Source organism: Coffea arabica, chromosome 9e, assembly GCF_036785885.1.
Source record: "Coffea arabica cultivar ET-39 chromosome 9e, Coffea Arabica ET-39 HiFi, whole genome shotgun sequence".
NCBI classification, from domain to species: Eukaryota; Viridiplantae; Streptophyta; class Magnoliopsida; order Gentianales; family Rubiaceae; genus Coffea; species Coffea arabica.
Genome location: NC_092327.1, coordinates 30,867,333 through 30,885,626, shown reverse-complemented (window position 1 = coordinate 30,885,626; position 18,294 = coordinate 30,867,333). Strand labels below are relative to the sequence as shown.

General features: G+C 33.9%; 1 protein-coding gene across 1 annotated transcript; it reads right to left on the bottom strand.

Annotated features, from left to right (window-relative positions):
• Positions 1-6,039: 6,039 nt before the first annotated feature.
• LOC113709590 (3-ketoacyl-CoA synthase 19-like) lies at positions 6,040-7,739 on the bottom strand. Its single transcript, XM_027232390.2, has one exon. The coding sequence runs from the start codon at positions 7,701-7,703 to the stop codon at positions 6,345-6,347; it is 1,359 nt and encodes a 452-aa protein (XP_027088191.1). The 5' UTR covers positions 7,704-7,739; the 3' UTR covers positions 6,040-6,344.
• Positions 7,740-18,294: the final 10,555 nt, after the last annotated feature.

Below are 18,294 nucleotides of genomic sequence, written 5' to 3'. Positions count from 1 at the left end.
TAACTTCTTTTCCAACAGGATTGAGAAGTTTATTCTTCCAGCTTTCTAGTCTTCTTTTGATGTTGTCTCTAATGAAGCCAAAGATTTGCTCCTTTGTCCTTGACACAACCATGGGAAGACCAAGGTACTTTCCTTGTTTCACTTTTTCCATACCTCCTAGAGCAGTACAAATTTTTTGTTTCTGCCTACATGTCAAGTTCTTACTAAAAAACACAGATGATTTTTCTAAGTTGATCAGCTGTCCAGAAGTCTGTTCATAGACTAAGAATCTACATGAGTTCCTCAGCTTGTTGCAACTCAGCTTTACAAAAAATGAGAGAATCATCAGCAAAAAAAAGATGAGTGATATTGGGGCCCTGTCTACTGATCGTTAGACCTTTTATTCTTCTATTTTCTGCTGCACTTTGGAGTAGATTCGAAAACCCTTCTAAGCAAATCAAGAAAAGATAATGTGAGAGAGGGTCTCCCTGTCTTATTCCTCGTTCTGGCCTCACAAAACCTGTGACTTCTCTATTGCAATTGAAGGAGTATGAGACCGTTTCCATACAACTTGAAATCTATTTGATCCATTTCTCACAGAACCTCATTTTCTGCATCATAGCTTTAAGGAAGTGCCACTCCACTCTATCGTATGCTTTAGCCATGTCTAACTTGATACCCATATACCTTTCTTTCTCTTGCCTTTTGTTTTTCAAAAATTGCAAGCATTCATGAGCAATGATCACATTATCAAGAATTTGCCTATCTGGAATTAAAGCTGATTGGTTTTTACTGATGCACTTACCTAGGACAGACTTCAATCTATTAGCTAGGATTTTAGAGATGGTTTTGTACAGGACACTACAAAGGCTGATAGATCTAAAGTTTTTCAGACATATAGGGTTCAGAATTTTGGGGATGAGAGAAATGACTGTGTGGTTAATAGATTTAAGCATGCAGCCAGATAAGAAGAAAGATTGGATAGCCTTAACCACATCACTCTTAATCACATTCCAGAATCTTTGGAAGAAAAATGTGGTCATTCCATCCACACCTGGGGCTTTGTTTGGATTCATGGAAAAGATAACAGATCGAATTTCCTCCTCATCTACAGCTTTAGTTAGATTAAAGTTCATTTCCTCATTAATAGACTAAGGAATACCCCTTAGGAGCTCGATATATCTCCTCCCACTTCACTAGAGAATAAACTCCTATAGAAATTGGAAATCTCAGAAACTAATTCCTCTTCATTCTTTGTCCATGATCCATCCTCCCTTTGAACGTTAAGGATCCTGTTTCTGGTTCTCCTTTTTCTCACATAGGCATGAAAGAAACTGGTGTTCTTGTCACCTTCTCTTAACCAATTCACTCTAGCTTTCTAACTCTAAAAAGATTCTTCTTCTTTTAGGCCTCTTTCAACTGCTCCTTAAGTTTAGTCATTCTCACTTTTTTGTTCTCAAAGATTGACTTATCGAAGCTCTCTAGCCTATTCTTTATGTCATTGATTCTTGCTTTGGAATTTGCTTGGAAAGTGTTTTTCCACTTCAGGATCTCAATTCTGCAGTTTCTCACTTTCCTGGTAACTCTGAACATTCTTGTCCCTTGTTCCTCCTTGTTCCAAGCTTTCTCAATGACTTGCTGAATCCCCTCCTTTTGTGTCCACCTCTTATCAAAATAAATTCTTTTTTTCTTTTTTCTGGCTCAATATCTAGAATTAACAAACTATGATCAGATGCAAAGGACTCCATGTGCTGGCAGGTTGCTCCTTCAAACTTTTGCACCCAGTCATAGCTACTTAAACACCTGTCTAGTCTTTGTCTCACTTCCCCTTCATTGTCCCAATGATTGCTCCAAGTCCAAGGGTGGCCTTCAAAACCTATGTCAACTAGGCTATTATCAGAGATGAAATCCTTGAAAGCCTTAAAGCTCATTTCCTCTCTCTTAAGTCCCCCCATTTCTCTTCATTCGAAACTATATCATTAAAGTCTCCTGCAATCACAAATTTCTTCCCCCACAACCTTTTCCTTTCACTCAAAACTTTCCATTGTTGCTTTCTGATTTGAGCATCATAGTTTGCATACACTCCTATAAACCACCACTCTTCCAGTGGTTCCCTTCCCTCTATTTTTGCTTCAATAGTGAAAGCTGTTTGAAGTATTGCCAGAACTCTGATCTTGTATTTCTATAATAAGCACATACCACCTGACCTATTCATAGCCTCAGTTACCACACTGTTATCAAATTTTAGCCAGTTTTTTACTCTGTCCATATATCTCTTTTTATTCTTAGTCTCACTAAGGAAGATCAAATCTGGAGAGAGGAGGTTGTTAACCTCCCTCAAATGGGGAATTGTCAAGGGGCTCCCCACACCTTGATAATTCCACACCACAAGTCTCATATTTCCTTGGGGGCCCCATTAGGGAAGGACCCCACCTCCACTTTAAAAGGCTCTATTTCTTTCACCAGCTCTGCTGATTTAGCTTTTTTCCAGTTCTAATCCTCAGCTCCTACTTCCTCCATTTCCTCATCTCGAAAAGTCATTTTCCTCTTTCCCATGCCTGTTTGATTGTTCTCTTGGCCATTCAATTCTCTTAAGGGCCATTTGGCTTTACTGGGAGACTTCAACTTTCTACTCATTCGTTTTTATTGTTTTCTGATTGCCTCCTGTACCCTCTCATTATTCTTGCATGTCTCTTGGGTCATCATCCCAACCTCTTGTTCTTCTCCCAATGTTCCAGACTTATCAATAGTATTTATTCCTAAATTACTATCCTTCTCCATCTCAGCAGCTTCCTCCACCGTTTGGGTCTTTACTACACCTTTGCAGTTTGCTTCTAGTTGCTCAGCCACCAATAGGATACTCCAAACCTTACAAAAAGGAAGGAGGAAGAAAAAATGATGAGGGCTTGAAAGTTAAATTAGAAAGCTCAAGTTTGGTAGACTAATATCCCTGCTAGCTAAACTCGATCTTAGGGACAGATATATAATATTTTGTTCTTATATCCAATATTTAATAGTAATCTTGTTGGGAAATAAATGGTCGAATTATAGGTAGAAAATTTTACCCTTTAAAAAGTCATTTTATACTGTGTAAAAATTTTTTGTCAAAAGAAGAAAAGCAAGAATAAAAAACCTTGGTGCTACAACTAAATATGATACATTGAGTGATTAAAAGTAAGTACTTGCACAATTTTGTAGTTAAAGGTGTTAATTGTGGATGGATAATAATAACTATTTCATCAATAATTCATCTAATGCTACTTTACTAAAAATTTTCGTGAGTTCATTATCATCTGATTCCAACCATAGCTATCAGAGTAAAGATTAAAATGGAACGTTATCATCCTTCTATTGATTTTGTGGTTCAAAATATAATTTAATTTAGTAAGGGTAGATCCAAAACAAATTTCAACTTCAAGAATTCCCTGAATAGTTGTTAGTAATACTATTCATTTCTGACAAATTTGATGCCCAACTTGGTCACAAAGGAGAAACAAATTTCACGTACATAAGTCTTCATTGTTGAATTGTACAAGAATGTTTCAAAATATACGATAATCGAATTCATCACTTGAGAAACAGATGGATTGAATGGTACAGAAAGAAAGAGCATTAGTGAGAGGGCTCTAATTTGAGACCTCCCACTTATACTAAAAAGAAAAAAGAAGGAAAAAAAAAAAACTCATCACTCGTGCAGCTGCATGCCGCATAACTTGATGCACTGGCATTCTTTCGTATGTTGGCTTTTTCTTTAATTTTGCTTATAGTTCAAATCCTACTTCGTTTTTTAGTCACATTTGCCTCTATATATGTCATTATGATTCTTCAAGGTTAGCTATTGAGACATAAAATGTGATAGACAGTTTAAAGTAAAGAAAAATTATAAAGATGTAAAATCTTCATATAGTTAACTACCCTAAATATTTCTGATTTTTTCTTTTCTTTGAGCAGTCATTATATGGGTTAACTACACTTAAATATTAGTGGGGCATATTTTGTGCTATTTCAATAAACTAGTAGCAATGCACGTGCAATGACCATGAAAATTTTGGGCCCAAAACTGTAAAGCAAATTATTCGAATGGCCACTAAACTTTTGGAATCATCGAGTTTGGCCACTGGACTATTTAAAATTTAGATTTCAGGTCATTCCGTCAAATTTAATCATTAATTATGACCTTTTGTTTTGTCTCGTAAATCATGCGAGCACTCAAATCTGTCATGTTTAACGATGAAATCTAACAGAATGGCTTGAAATTTAAATTTTAGATAGTTTAGTGGCCAAAATTAGACTTTTAACAGTTCAATGGCCAAAAGTTTGATGGCCATCCAAATAATTTGCTCAATAATCCCCTAAATTTCTATAATCCTTCTTGAGAATTTGGTTACCAATTCACATATCAATCAACGTTGATTTAAATCTTGGTTCAATTATAAATCATAAGCGCCAACAAATGGAAAACGTGAATAGCGTAAATCAACTTGAAGAATTTTACAAGATTCCATGTCCTACGTTTTTAAGATTTAATACATTGCACTTACAAGATTTCTCCTAACTCACTAACTAAGCTAATATGGTTCAATATATAGTACGTACTAGCCATCTTCTCGCATATTTTTTCTTCAAAAAAAAAAAAAAACTAAATCGCGTTGTATGCCTAGAAACTTTTCTAGTATTAGATACTGGTTCTGATGAAATATTTTTAGAATTAATTACAATTAATTCGCTTAAAGTATACCCCATTTCTCACTTTATCCTCTTAATTTTTAATTTTTGTCACTTAACTCCAAAATTACCCTTACATTTCATTATTGTCCCCCACCTCGTTTCACTTTCAACGGTCTGGCGATGTGGGACTTCATAAAGTGCAAGATAGCCAATTAACTTGGCAATTGACTCTACTTCTTATTCCACAGAGATGTATATATCACATCTGCTCAAACTATACATCATTAATTACTGGACTTTGACTCTTGTGAGCTCACAAAATCATGCTTCTCATTGGGTAGAGGCCATCAAAGGCTTGAAGAGCTCTTTCCTATTTAGAGCTTCCATTGCACATGCCTCAGGATTGTACCATTGCATTTTGCTGGTCTAAATTTTCGTTTAGCATTTACTGAACGCGTCTTTATTTCAAAAGGAAAAGGGGCTGTTTCATTTTTATATTATCAAAGGTTATTGAATTAGACATTGGTTACTTAAATTGACTTGCAAGTTGCAATGCCACAGCAACTAATACTAATCAGTACCATTCATTTAGTATAGTAGCTCTTCATGATTCATTTTTTCTTTTTCTGGTAATTGAAAAGGTTGAGTAGGTTCGATTTCGGTCGCTATCATCAGTTAGAGTATGCATTCTGAATCACAATCGCTAAGAATTCTTACCGATCACCCACCAATATAATTATCATATTTGCAGCGAATTCAAATATACGATATTTGTGAGGAAGTAATTTGTCCTTACCAATCGAACCAACTTTTATTGCCTTCATAATTTATTTTTTCAACAACATATGGACTATGTTCTGGCCCCAGAATCAAATGGTACGTTAATTTGGTACGGTAACGCTGAAAGAAAAGTATGGTGAAGACTTTAGACTTTAGATATAAATGTTATGTTAGAAGTACCATTCTTTGACACATTGAGGCTACCGCTGTCCCTCTGGACTCCTGCAATGCTGCATCCTCTTATTCATACAGAGGAGCAATTTATGGTGATTGCTTTTGTGTGAAATTTATTAGCTAATCAGAAAGTTAGTTGCAGGGCAACTTCTTGCTGGTTCTCAATCAATACCATAACTAAAGCCGAAGAAGTAAAACAACTGCAATAAATCTCCTGAGACAAACATCCGACAAGCCAGCAATTCAAGTCACTAGTTACTGAATGCTCCTTTGCCTAAATTTTTCGCTTAAAAGACGATTTGATGTGTATGAGATAAAAAAATAATTAAAAAATATGTTCATAGACGACATAAAAATTAAAAACGATTTAACGTATATGAGATAAAAAAATAATTGAAAAATGTTTGCGAACAACGTTAAAATTTTTCTTCCAAAAACTACAATCCAAACAAGGAAACCTTTATTGATTAATGCAAGAAATTGGCACACTTGAACAATAGGAATAACAATAATCTATATGGTATCCAGAAATAAAGATTCTGGGAAATAAATCCACACAAATACTAAGCTGAACTTTTTTGTGGATTCTCAACAATAATCTGCCAGGCCCTTTAAGGAGAATTTTAGGACATGTCGTATTTGTCTAGATTTGCAAATTGCAGAGATCAGACAAACTGGGAAGCTCTCTTGAAAATCAAGAAAATAATATATAATCATCCACTCTGATGAAGCTGAGTGCCTTATCATCTATCCAGCCATCCATACTTCTCCATGAAAGGGTTGACTACAGCATTTGGAGGGTACTCGTCAATGCAATCTTTCCAAACATTGCCATCCTTCATATCTTTCATTACCTCCCAGATACAAGTATTACACTTAAATCCAGAACCAAAACTTATCATTATTATCCTGTCACCTTTCTTGAGTCTTTTCTTAGCTTCCATGTAACCTAGAACATACCATAAGCTGCCAGCAGAAGTGTTACCAAAGCGGTGAAGCGTCATCCGGGTCGGTTCAAGATCATACTCAGTTAGCCCCAAACTCTTGCCAACCCCATCTATAACTGCCTTTCCGCCAGGATGTATGCAGAAGTGTTCCGCACCTGTTTTCAAATTCGGAATTGCTGCAGTGAGTTCTTCATCAAGGGATGCCCTCTTGGATTTCCTCCTCTGTGCGAAGGATAATATGATGTACCTTATTATTTCCCATAATGGAAGCATTTTAGGCCCCAGCACTCTCAGATTGATGGTGAAACTCTGAGCTGCAGCATTGACAAGTTTCTTCGTGAGACGGAAACCTCTGTTTCCATGACCATCTTCCATCTGGATGCAGCAATCATAGGCTTCATCATTTGATCCATAATGAGTACGTACCATGCATTTTAACTTCAAGATAGCTCGATGCTTTAAGGCCTTATTATTGGTGAAAAGCATCGAACAACCACCCGAGCGGAATAAGCAATTGGACAATATCATGGATTTTTCATTGCCACAATACCAGTTTGCACTCAAAGATTCCGTACTCACAACAATAGCAAATGCATTGTTATAAGTCTTGAACAGTTGCTGGACTAGATCAATTGCAACAAGGCTGGCACTGCACCCCATGCCAGAGAGATTAAAGGCCTTGACATTGGACTTCATCTTGTAACGGTTTATGACTCGAGCTGTTAGAGATGGCACGCAAGAAAGTAGAGATACGTTCACCACAAGAATGTCAATTTCTTGTGGAGAAATCCTTGTTTTAGCAAAAAGATTGTCAAGTGTTTCAAAGAAAATTTGATCCATCTCGGTTAATGAATCGATTAATTCAGGACGCTCTTCTTTGCCCCGGATGACATTTTCGGGAGCATAAGAGTTTTCACCAATGCCTGCTTTGACAATGGTTCGTAAGAGGAATCTGTATTCTTCCGAGCCAAGATTTTTGTTGCGGAATACGATGGAAGCACATAATTCTGTGTCCAACCTTCTGCCCTCCGTGGCCTTGTAACATTCATAGCCTAGCATGTAACAACAATGGTTTGTCCTCTGCAAGACTAGCTTGTAGAGGTAATATGTAAGGTAAAAGAAACAAAGCAAACATAGCGCAGTTAAGAGCTCCATATTTAGAAAAAGAAAGTGGAGGTTGGGCAATGGAGGCTTTGTGCCGTTATGCTGGAATCCTGCAGTCTATAGATGTAGATTATATAAGACAAATTTTCAACATAATTGCAAACATTAGCACGCAGTAAATGCGTCCAGAATTTGAGTTGTTGCGCATTTCTTTTCAGTACACCACATAAAGTAAATTCAACCACCTTGGCCAACTTGAAGAGTATATTGCATACCACAGGAGATCCTCAATTCCACTTTTCTGGTAGCAATTCAGTGCCACTTTCATATTTATGCCAAGTGTCCTGTTTATTTAATTTGTCATGTGCTGTTTATTTAAATTTCTTCTACCATCACGTAATAAGTGAAATTGACACTGAATTTGGCACCGAGTAGTGGCATAGAGGATCCTAACTGATTGCATACCTTTATCATCTATATTAAGAAAATATCATGTACACCCTTCCATGCGGTTCAAGTATATTGATATTTAGTGTACTTCGTACTATATTTCATAAATCATAAATTCTACTTTATAAAAGAAATTAATCGTAAAAAGCATATGAAACACTTAGAATACATAACTAGTGAGATGAATGAAAAGCAAACAATTTACTCTGGAAGAAGCTATTAATTAAAAGTGGCTCTATGTAACCGCACAAATAACATCAATCATGCAAGACAATTGGAATAGTAAGCATATATAGCCATACGGGGTGATTATGTGGTAAAGACAATTGGGATAGTACGCATATATAGCCATACGGGGTGATTATGTGGTATGATGATACCAATAATCAATTTAACGATGCAATATGTGCCATAATCAATTCTGTTTAAGTTTTATATTTAAAGTTAAAAAAGTCGCTGTTGGCTTGTGAAGTTGAAGCATAAACATTTTAAAAACTTCACCATCATGGCTCCATGTGAAATTTAAGGAACATTTAATGTTGTAAGGTGTGGTGATAAATCGATAACAAATTGTTGTCGGGAGAAAATGATAGAGGTCCTACAAGTCTACAAGATTGGTTAGCATGAATTAAATGTGCAATGAATTAGTATCAACTTTCTTGAATTGACTTGTTGGAGATTTCTAACAAGTGAATGATCTCACTTTCTTGAAGGTATTTGATACCTTGGGATACAACAAAGCCTTAATTAAGCTCTCTCAAAAAGGTATACGATAAGTATTGTCAATTACGTGTTGATTGAAATTTATAGACTCAGACACTAATAAAGAGAAACATTTGTTGATAAAAGAAACTGATATATCTCTTCTGATAAGAGTTACAAATCTAACAATTATAATAGTAAAATCTCTAAATTAGTAAATCAATGACAAACTATTAATAATCCTCCACTAGTTTGTCACTAGTTTGGGATTTCTTTTCACACGACAAGTATTATGTTTAAAGAAGGTGTCTCTCGACTTGAACCATTCCCTAGTGCACGAGACTGTTTATAAAGTTGATAATGTTCAAATATTGAACTATTAACTCTTTGTAAAGTACAAAGCACACATTACACTTATCTTACGTTTCAAGAGGTTTTAACTGCCTTAACACGTTAAATTTTTAGGAAGAGCTTTTGTAAGAGGATCAGCTAAATTATTTCCGAATTTCACATGGACTATGGTGACAACCTCATTTGAACTCAAATCTCTTAGATACTTATGTCTAAGGTCTAGATTTTTCATTGTATATTCTATAAGCATTCAACATAGTCACCTTATAGTCACGATGCAAGGGAATAGATGGCATTGATTGTGACCACAACTCTACATAGGGATGGCAATTGAGGTGGGTGTACTTTGGGGGCTAATGGGATGGGATAGGGCGGGTGCGGGAGAGTATAACCCCGCCCCACCACTCGTTAAAAAAATTATGTATATATATAATATTTAATTTAATTAGTTACAAACTTATAATAATGATATTATTAGTTATAAGTATTATATAATGTATATTAATATATGTAATATGATTGATATTATCAATTATACTAATAATTATATATGTCTATTAATAGAAATTATTAATTAGTTATACTAAATTTACTAATATATTTATATTAAATTTCTAATTACACTTAATACAATAATACTTTTTTCTCAAAAAAAATTAGAATAATGACTTAGTGATTGTATTTGTTTCAAAAGTAAAAACTTGACTACTTTAGTTGTACTTGTTTTAGCATGTTGGATTGTATCCAAATAGTTTTTATTTAATTTTTTTTGGACTTCAATAGTGAAATTACAATGGATAATGACTTAATGATATATTGATATTTTAGTACTTAATTTTGTACTGAAATTTAACTATAATGAAATTATATGACAAATTTTTAATAGCCTCACGTGTGCCCTGCAGAGGGAGCGAGGCGAGGCAAGGGGGGGCGGGGGGCGGGGGTTGGAGCTGGAGGAATTAGTGAGCAGTGGGGTGGGGAGTAGGACCCCTCCCCAGTTGCCATTCCAAACTCTATATCCAACAATATGTTTCTGTGCCATTCACCTTCCTTGCCAGCTGCAACCAAAGTTACAAATTTGGATTCCACAGTTGAATGTGTAATGCAAGTTTGCTTCTTTAAAACCCAACTAATTGCACCAACTCCAAGAGAAGATCCAACCTAATGAAAATTTATTGTCATCTGTACTAGTTATCCAACTTGCATCACTATTGCCCTCAAGTACACATGGATAATAAGAAAAACTAAGCTTAAATTTTTCGTTCATTTAATGTATCCAAGTACTCTGGCAATTGATTTCAGTGATAGCAACTAGCTAGGCTTATTTGTATATCTTGACAATTTGCATATACATATATATATACAATATATATATAACTGTGTGTGTGTATACTTCCTATCTTACATGTATATGTATGTGTGTGTGTACATTATGTATACACACACATATATACATATAATACTTCCTATGCCACTAGCACACTCTAATTGGGCAACAAATTTATCACAATTTTCATTCAACTTCATACCTATGGAGTACTTGCTTCCTTGATACGAAAATCATTATTCTTACTAGGTAATTTGTCTATATAGTGAGATTGATCCAAAGAATATCCTTTTGCATGTCTAGCAAACTTTTATTCCCAATAAAGTATCTACTTCACCAAGGTCTTTCATTTTAAATACAGAAGGTAAATAGTTTTGGTCTCATATATTCCCACCATATTTGTGCTAAATATAAGTATATCATCCACGTAAAGACAAACAATTACTCCATATTCTTTTGTAAATCTTGAATACATACATCTATCAACACCATTATACTTGAATCCATTAGATAAGATTGCACTATTGACTTTTTCACGCCATTTCTTAGGAGCTTGTTTTAGACAATATAATGACTTGGCAAGTTTGCACATTTTATGTTCATTTCCAATAAGTTTAAATCCCTCAAGTTACTTAATATACTTCCTCTTTCAAGTCACCATTTAAAAATGCAGTTTTAACATTTATTTGATGAACATGCACTTTATATATTGAAGCCAGAGCAAATAACACCCTAATAGAAATTATTCTTGCCACATAAGCGTATGTATCAAAAAACAATCAACTCCTTCTTTTTGAATAAATCACTTTACAACTAATTTTTCCTTGAAAGATTGGATAGAACTATTTGTGTTGTACTTCTTTTTAAATATCCACTTGCAATTTATCAAATTTGAGTTAGGTGATAAGTTTACCAAGATCCACGTATTATTTGACATTATGGAATTCATTTCATCATTTATAGCTTCTTTCCAAAAAAGTTACAACTCTAGATGTTATGGCTTCACTAAAATTTTTTTGGTCTTCATCTATATTTAGTACCAAACGTATTCTATCCAACACTTTAGTAGTTCTATCTCCTTCAACAAGGAAGACATTGGATATGGTTGAAACAAAATCAGGACCAAAGGATTTCTCTTTCCTTATTCTTTGACTTCATTTGAGTTATCCACAATTTTTCTTTTTCCATCATTACAAAAAGAAGCCATTGGAGGATATAATTTTGTTGAACTTTTATTTCTTTGATCATCAATGGTAGAATCAGAGATGAATTTATTCTGAAAAAACTCAACATGTATAGATTCCACAATGACATTAGACTCTAGGTCTAACAACCTATATGCTTTTGAATTTTTAGCATGCCAACAAACACACTTTTCGTTCCTCTAGGTCCCAATTTACTTATGTAAGGATCAGGAATTTTACAAAAAGCAATATGCATCCCACACTTTCAAATAATTCAGATTGGATTTTCTGCCATTGTTCCATAATTCATAAGGTGAAACTTTAAATTTTCTTAGTGGAACTATATTTTGAATGTGGTAGGTGGTGTATAAAGCTTCACCTCAAAGATTTAGTGACAATTTAGAATTCAAAAGCACAGATTTCACCAAGTCAATTAAGGTACTATTCTACATTTCAACCAAGCCATTTTGTTGGGGAGAATAAGGAGCAGTCCATTAATGAATTATTCTATTTTCTTCACAATATAAAGCAAAAATCAAGAAAATATTCACCTCCTTTATCACTACGAAGAATCTTAATACTTTATCATTTTTATAAATGATCATTAGCGTTGAAATAAGTGTAATGTGTGCTTTGTACTATACAAAGAGTTGGAGTTCAATCTTCAGACACTATCAACTTTATAGTCTTGTGCACTAGAGAATGGTTCAAGTTGAGAGAAGCCTTCTTCAAGTATAACACTTGTAGTGTGGAAAGAAAATCCAAACTGGTGGCGGATTGTTTGTTGTTTGTCACTGAATTATATATTTAGAGATTTTACTACTATGAATTTTATTTTACTTAACAAAGGCAGTTGTTTAAAATCTATAAATTGCTTCTATCAATGTGTTTCTTCATTAAAAAAAGAAGTTTATCAGATTTGTAATTCTTATCAGAAGAGATATGTTAGTTTCCTTTGTTAACAATGTTTCTCTTCGTTAGTGTTTGAACAGAGTTTATCAAATCTCAGTCACTATGTAATTGACAAATACCTTTCATATACTCCCTTTGTTCCACTTTGATAGTTTTTTTTCATCCGTCCCAAATTTTAGATCACGTTCCAATTGAAGAATATAATTAACTTTGAACATCTTTAAAGTGCCCTTATTTAATATAAGTTATTGGTGAGTATAACCTCGTTTGTTGAAGAAAAATTAGTGAGTATAACCTAACTTATTTAATGTAGATTGTTATTGAATGGTGCAACTTTTCATCAATATTATTGTTGTAATTAATGTAAAGTTAATTAGTCATATTCCATTTAATGTAAGGGTATTGTAGGAAGATAGTTTTGTTGTATCTTCGAGGTATCAAATACTTTTAGGAAAGTGAGATCAAGCTTCAAAACCATTGCTGTACTAACACGAGAACAGAAGGAAGCCAGCAAATATCAACTAATCACACCACATCCCGTGTCTCTGGCAAGTAGGGTACAAGCCCTTTTAGCAGCTGCATTAATTTCTATCTGCTTCGACCTTAGTCTACTACCAAGGCCTGTAAAAGGGGCTTCTATGCTTAAGAGCAAAAAAAAAAAATGATGGTTTACGAATTAATGTAAACTCTCACTTGAGTTGTCTTGGTTTTAAAGTATTCAAGAACCGAATGCCCAGCATGTAAACTCGCGTTGATTTTCCGGAGGATTCTCCTGTGTAGTGCGCTCTAGATGCAGACTCTTCCCTCATTAATAAGATCACCCATTTCTTGTTATAAAAGGAAAAAGTATTCAACAAACATATGTATATCATTCCAAAAAGTTTTATGGATTGGCAGTTGTTGGTGTGACATGTCCTTTTCTTTTCACTTCTCCGGGGTAGAAAAGCCATTAATCGACAACAGTGCAAAGAAAAAAAAATTTATATATAGTCCAAAATACAACATATAAACCACTCGAACTGTTTAACTACTAAAAGAAGTATCTTAGTTGTGCATCATACACACAGCAGAAATTCCAGTGAAACTCACCTAGGGGATGCCTAAGCCTTGGTAAACTCCTAATCAAGAACAATATGAATCAAATTCTTGCTCTGACTTCTGTTTTAGAGATAGACTCTTAACTACTACATAAATCTTTGTATCCAACTTTCCATTGCAAAGCCGTAGCTAAAGCATAGCCTAGAGCAACAAGGCAAATTCTAAATGACTCTCAGGTGCTGGATCCAAAATTTGCACATCTTCCCAATCATGAAGGATTTATATCCAAGTAGTCTAATCGGTTAACAAATTCGACTAATTTTGGGAAGAGAACCATATCTTTGTTGTGTAACATATCTTTCTCGTTGGCATTTCCATGGTGCCTTTTTTTGCATTGAATTCCACACTTCTGTCACCTATCCTTTCTGCCAAGTAGGACTACAAACGAGTCGAATCGAGTTGAGTTTCAACTTAGTTTTAACAAACTTGAGTTCGACAAGTTCTCAATGTAAAACTCGACCTCAAATTTGAATCGAGTTAAGCTTAAGCTCGAGATTAAAAAAATAAAATTAATTATTTTATTTTTGAAAAAATGAATAAAATAGTAGTTTTTCTTAATAAATAATAAAATATTAGGAATATATATGTAATTTCACTATTAAAATAAAAAATAATATATACATATATATATATAATGGAGACGGCTCGCAAACTAACGAGTTGAGTATCTTTGAGTTCAAACTCAACTCGAGTTTGATATTGACCGAACTCGAGTCGAGTTTTGATTCGAACTACTTGCGATCGGTTCGACTCGTACGCAGTCCTATTGCTGACATACTACATATGCAATAAGTTTTGTACAAGCTTAGAAACTCATTGTTGACAACTCATCAATAAATAATAGCTACTGCACAACCACAACGTTGAAAAAAGGAATTCTCAAACTCATTCTGAGTGTGAAAGATCAATATATTAAATTTTCTGTGTTTTAGTTTACTTCTGCAGTTCCTCTCCTACCTATATAAGAGTTTGCCTCAGGCTCATGTCATCTCTGAAGTCTGAATTGATAAAGCCAAGAGTAGCAATCCATACTGCTAACACTCCTCCCAAACACGAATCATGCATGACGAAAACAGATATAGGCAAGCAAGAATGAGGAAAAGCTGCTAGCATCTAAGTTTCTCATGCATAAGCATTACCCGGAATTCTGTGCAGGGATAATACCATACTTAAATTTGTTCCAACTTTCTTCCTCAGAAAATAATGGCTAAGTTTCAATTTATTACATTTATGTTGGGTTGATTATTTATTTACTTAAAGTTAAGGAAATATAGTTCATGAAAGAAAGAACATCGTGATTAGAAAAAACTGAACTTCTAATTAACGAGCAATTAATCCATATAAATGTTACTAATTTGAACTAGAATAGAAAAAACTGAGTAATTAACGAGTAATCAATCCATATAAACGTTACCAATTTGAAATAGAATAAATTCATCCTTTTTTTTCTTTCGTTTCTATTTTCTTCATTCTGAGATAACTAAAATAGTTTTTCGCAAAAGAACAAGTCCTATTTCTTTGTGGATGATCATTGAAATGAACGGCCTAGTATTTTACAAACCTTGAATAATCCTAATTGCTGAAGAGCCAGTCTTCTCTCATTCTAATCTAGATTATTATTATCACTAATTTATTTGCTTGAGAGAAAATGATGACCTTAGAGGCTTAGAGTATAAATTATATTGGCAAGTAGAAACTTAAAAAGGCATTAACAATAGACTTCTCTGTAAAAGATACGAATATGAAGGAGCAAAAACATGTTTAGTACGAAATTTGTTTTGGAATACATTGATTAATCAATGTGGCGTTACCTCGCACTCTAGGTTGCTAGTCCTTAACATCAGCGAAAATGGATTGATTTAAGACTTTGGCAAGTCATTAGTTGTATGATGAGTCTTCATTCAACTAGTAATTGAGTTTGAGTGGGTGACAGAGAGCTAATTGTGCATTTTATTTGTGAATATTTCCTCTCTTTTTTTTTTTTGGTCGAAACGGTAGGATTTTGGCAAAATATGGTTTTAAGTGCTACATTTTTCTTATATTTTGTATTTGGTGCTATTTACAAGACTTTTGAAATTAAAAGGAGTTTAAAAGGAGAATTTTCAGAAAACTACTGAAGTTCTAGCGTAGGTACGCTTGCTTACCCGGAAAATCGATTGTTTGGAAGCCAAGTTTTTTGCCAAGTTTGTCTGCTACAAGTTTTTTAAAAACTTTAGCTACAGTAATCTCAAAAAACTTTTCAAAAATTTTAAACTATACACTTCAAAATATTAAAAAAAACACATTTCAAAAATTTTTTTAAAAACTTCTACAATAAGCTACAGTAAAGTTTTAGACAAACACCCAAAAAACTCACCTTCCAAACGGGGGATACTTTGAAAAACTAGTTTTTGAAAAATTCAGCAATCCAAACAGAGTTCAAGAATTTGCGGGATTTGGCAAAACGACATAGTAGCTGGAAAAAGGAATCTTCGTTGACAGCCTCTTGTTGTAGATAATATGACAAAATTTTATTACATATTTTATAAGGTTATGTAAAAAGTAAAAATGTTTTCATAATATTTTTAAAATGTATAAAACACAGAAGATTTTTTAAATAATATGCACAATCGTGTATTATACAGGTATAGGGATGGCAATGGGGCGGAGGACACCTCCCCCAACCCCCGCCCCGTTGCATTTTAATTCCCCCCGCCCCGCCCCGCCCCGCTTCCCCCGCGGGTGAAGTACTAAAATTAAATTTCATTAAATTTTATTATATAATTTCATTATAATTAAATTTGAGCAAATAATCAAGTACTAAAATATTAACACATCACCAAATTATTATTCATTATAACTTCACTATTGAAACTCATAAAAATAATTAAACAAAGGTTATTTGAATGCAATCTAATATGATAAAACAAATATAACTAAAATAATCAAATTTTCACTTTTGATACAAATACAATCACTAAATTATTATTGTATTTTTTTTTTAGAAAAAAGTGTTATTGTATTAAGTGTAGTTAGGAATTTAACATAAATGTATTAATAAATTTAGTATAAATAATTAATAATTTTTATTAATAGGCATGTATAATTAGTAGTATAATTAAAAATATCATTATATATATATATATATATGTACAATTATGTACATATATATATATATAGTTTTTCAAACGGGTGGCGGAGCGGGGGTTGGGACTTTCTACATTAAAAGAATAGTTGTAATACGGATCCCGGCTTTAAGAAACAGAGAAAGACCACTCAAATCAGTTTTGTGTCTCTTCCCATGAGCTCATACAACATTTGTTTTATTCAAGGGCGTTTGGTAAATGGTTTCATATTGAGAAATGAGAAAATTCTAAGGTCACGATGAATTCTAAAATCATTCTACAAAAAAGTTGCTTGTGATGTACGCTTCGCAAAAGGTCTTCGCATTTGCAAAATGAAGTTTGTCATCTTTTGTATCAAAAATCAGCAACCACAAATGACAAACAATGTCCTTTTTGCTGAAATATAATCAGAACTCAATAAATTCAGCTATACCTTGCATTTGCAAAATGCAAATTTGACGAGTTCGCATTTTACAAATGCCAACATCACTTCACGGAATCCTGTATTCAAAAAGCTTCATTTGTAAAAAACATAAATAAAAAATATTAAATTTCATCATAAAATTAAAAATTTCTCGTGATATATGTCCTACATCACATCACTTGACTGATTACTGGAAAGGCTGTCCTACAACTGTTTTTCTGTGGCAGGAATTTTCATTTGTTGATGAATATTCCGATTAGTATTTGTTGGCACCTTTGTCCTTTTCGCCACATTCAAGTTATTATTGAGGTTATGAACCTGACAATCAGATATGATCATTGCAATGCTTGTATCCTGACATAGTTGATGAAATTTTCATTTGCGTCAATCGATGCTTTCCTACCATACACCTATTCCTATTCCTACTCTAGTATATTCTAAATGAGAGGGTCCAATTGGGCCTACTGAGAAATTGACGAAAACTGAACCACCACTAGCACCAGACGGATGCACTATACCCTCGTATAAATTTAAACCATTTAAAGTGACAAACCACGTATAATGACAAGTGATGAAAGACAACATTTGAATTCTTGACCTTCCATTCCACCTTAGGATTCAACAATTCAAATGACTGTTGGTTATTTAGTATTTGTTTGCACCTTTGTCCTTTTTGTCTCATTCAAGTTATTATTGGGGTTATGAACCTGACAATCAGACATTACCATTGCAATGCTTGTATTCTGAAATAGTTGATGAAATTATTGACATGCTGGGGGAGTGATGCTAATTTTTGTTGTGTTCTTAGAGAGGAGGTACTAGGTAGATTTTTTTTTTTTTTTTTTTTTTGGGGTGCTTGAATGGAACTGTGGCCATATGCCTAAGTTGATACTAAGTAGTTATATCCCACGAATCATAAAATACTTAGTTGTAAATCTTATTTTACTTTCTTTTGAAGTAAGAGGGAAGATGCACATGGATATGCCTGGATTATGACTAAATTGAATAGCCAGGAAATGGTGGATGCCATATCTGCAGTAATAAGTTTCCGAAAGAAGTTCCAACTGCCAACCACAGAAGCAAACCTGTG

Coding starts and splice junctions, on each gene's coding strand:
- LOC113709590 (XM_027232390.2), bottom strand. CDS start 7,703: ATGGAGCTCTTAACTGCGCTATGTTTGCTTTGTTTCTTTTACCTTACA.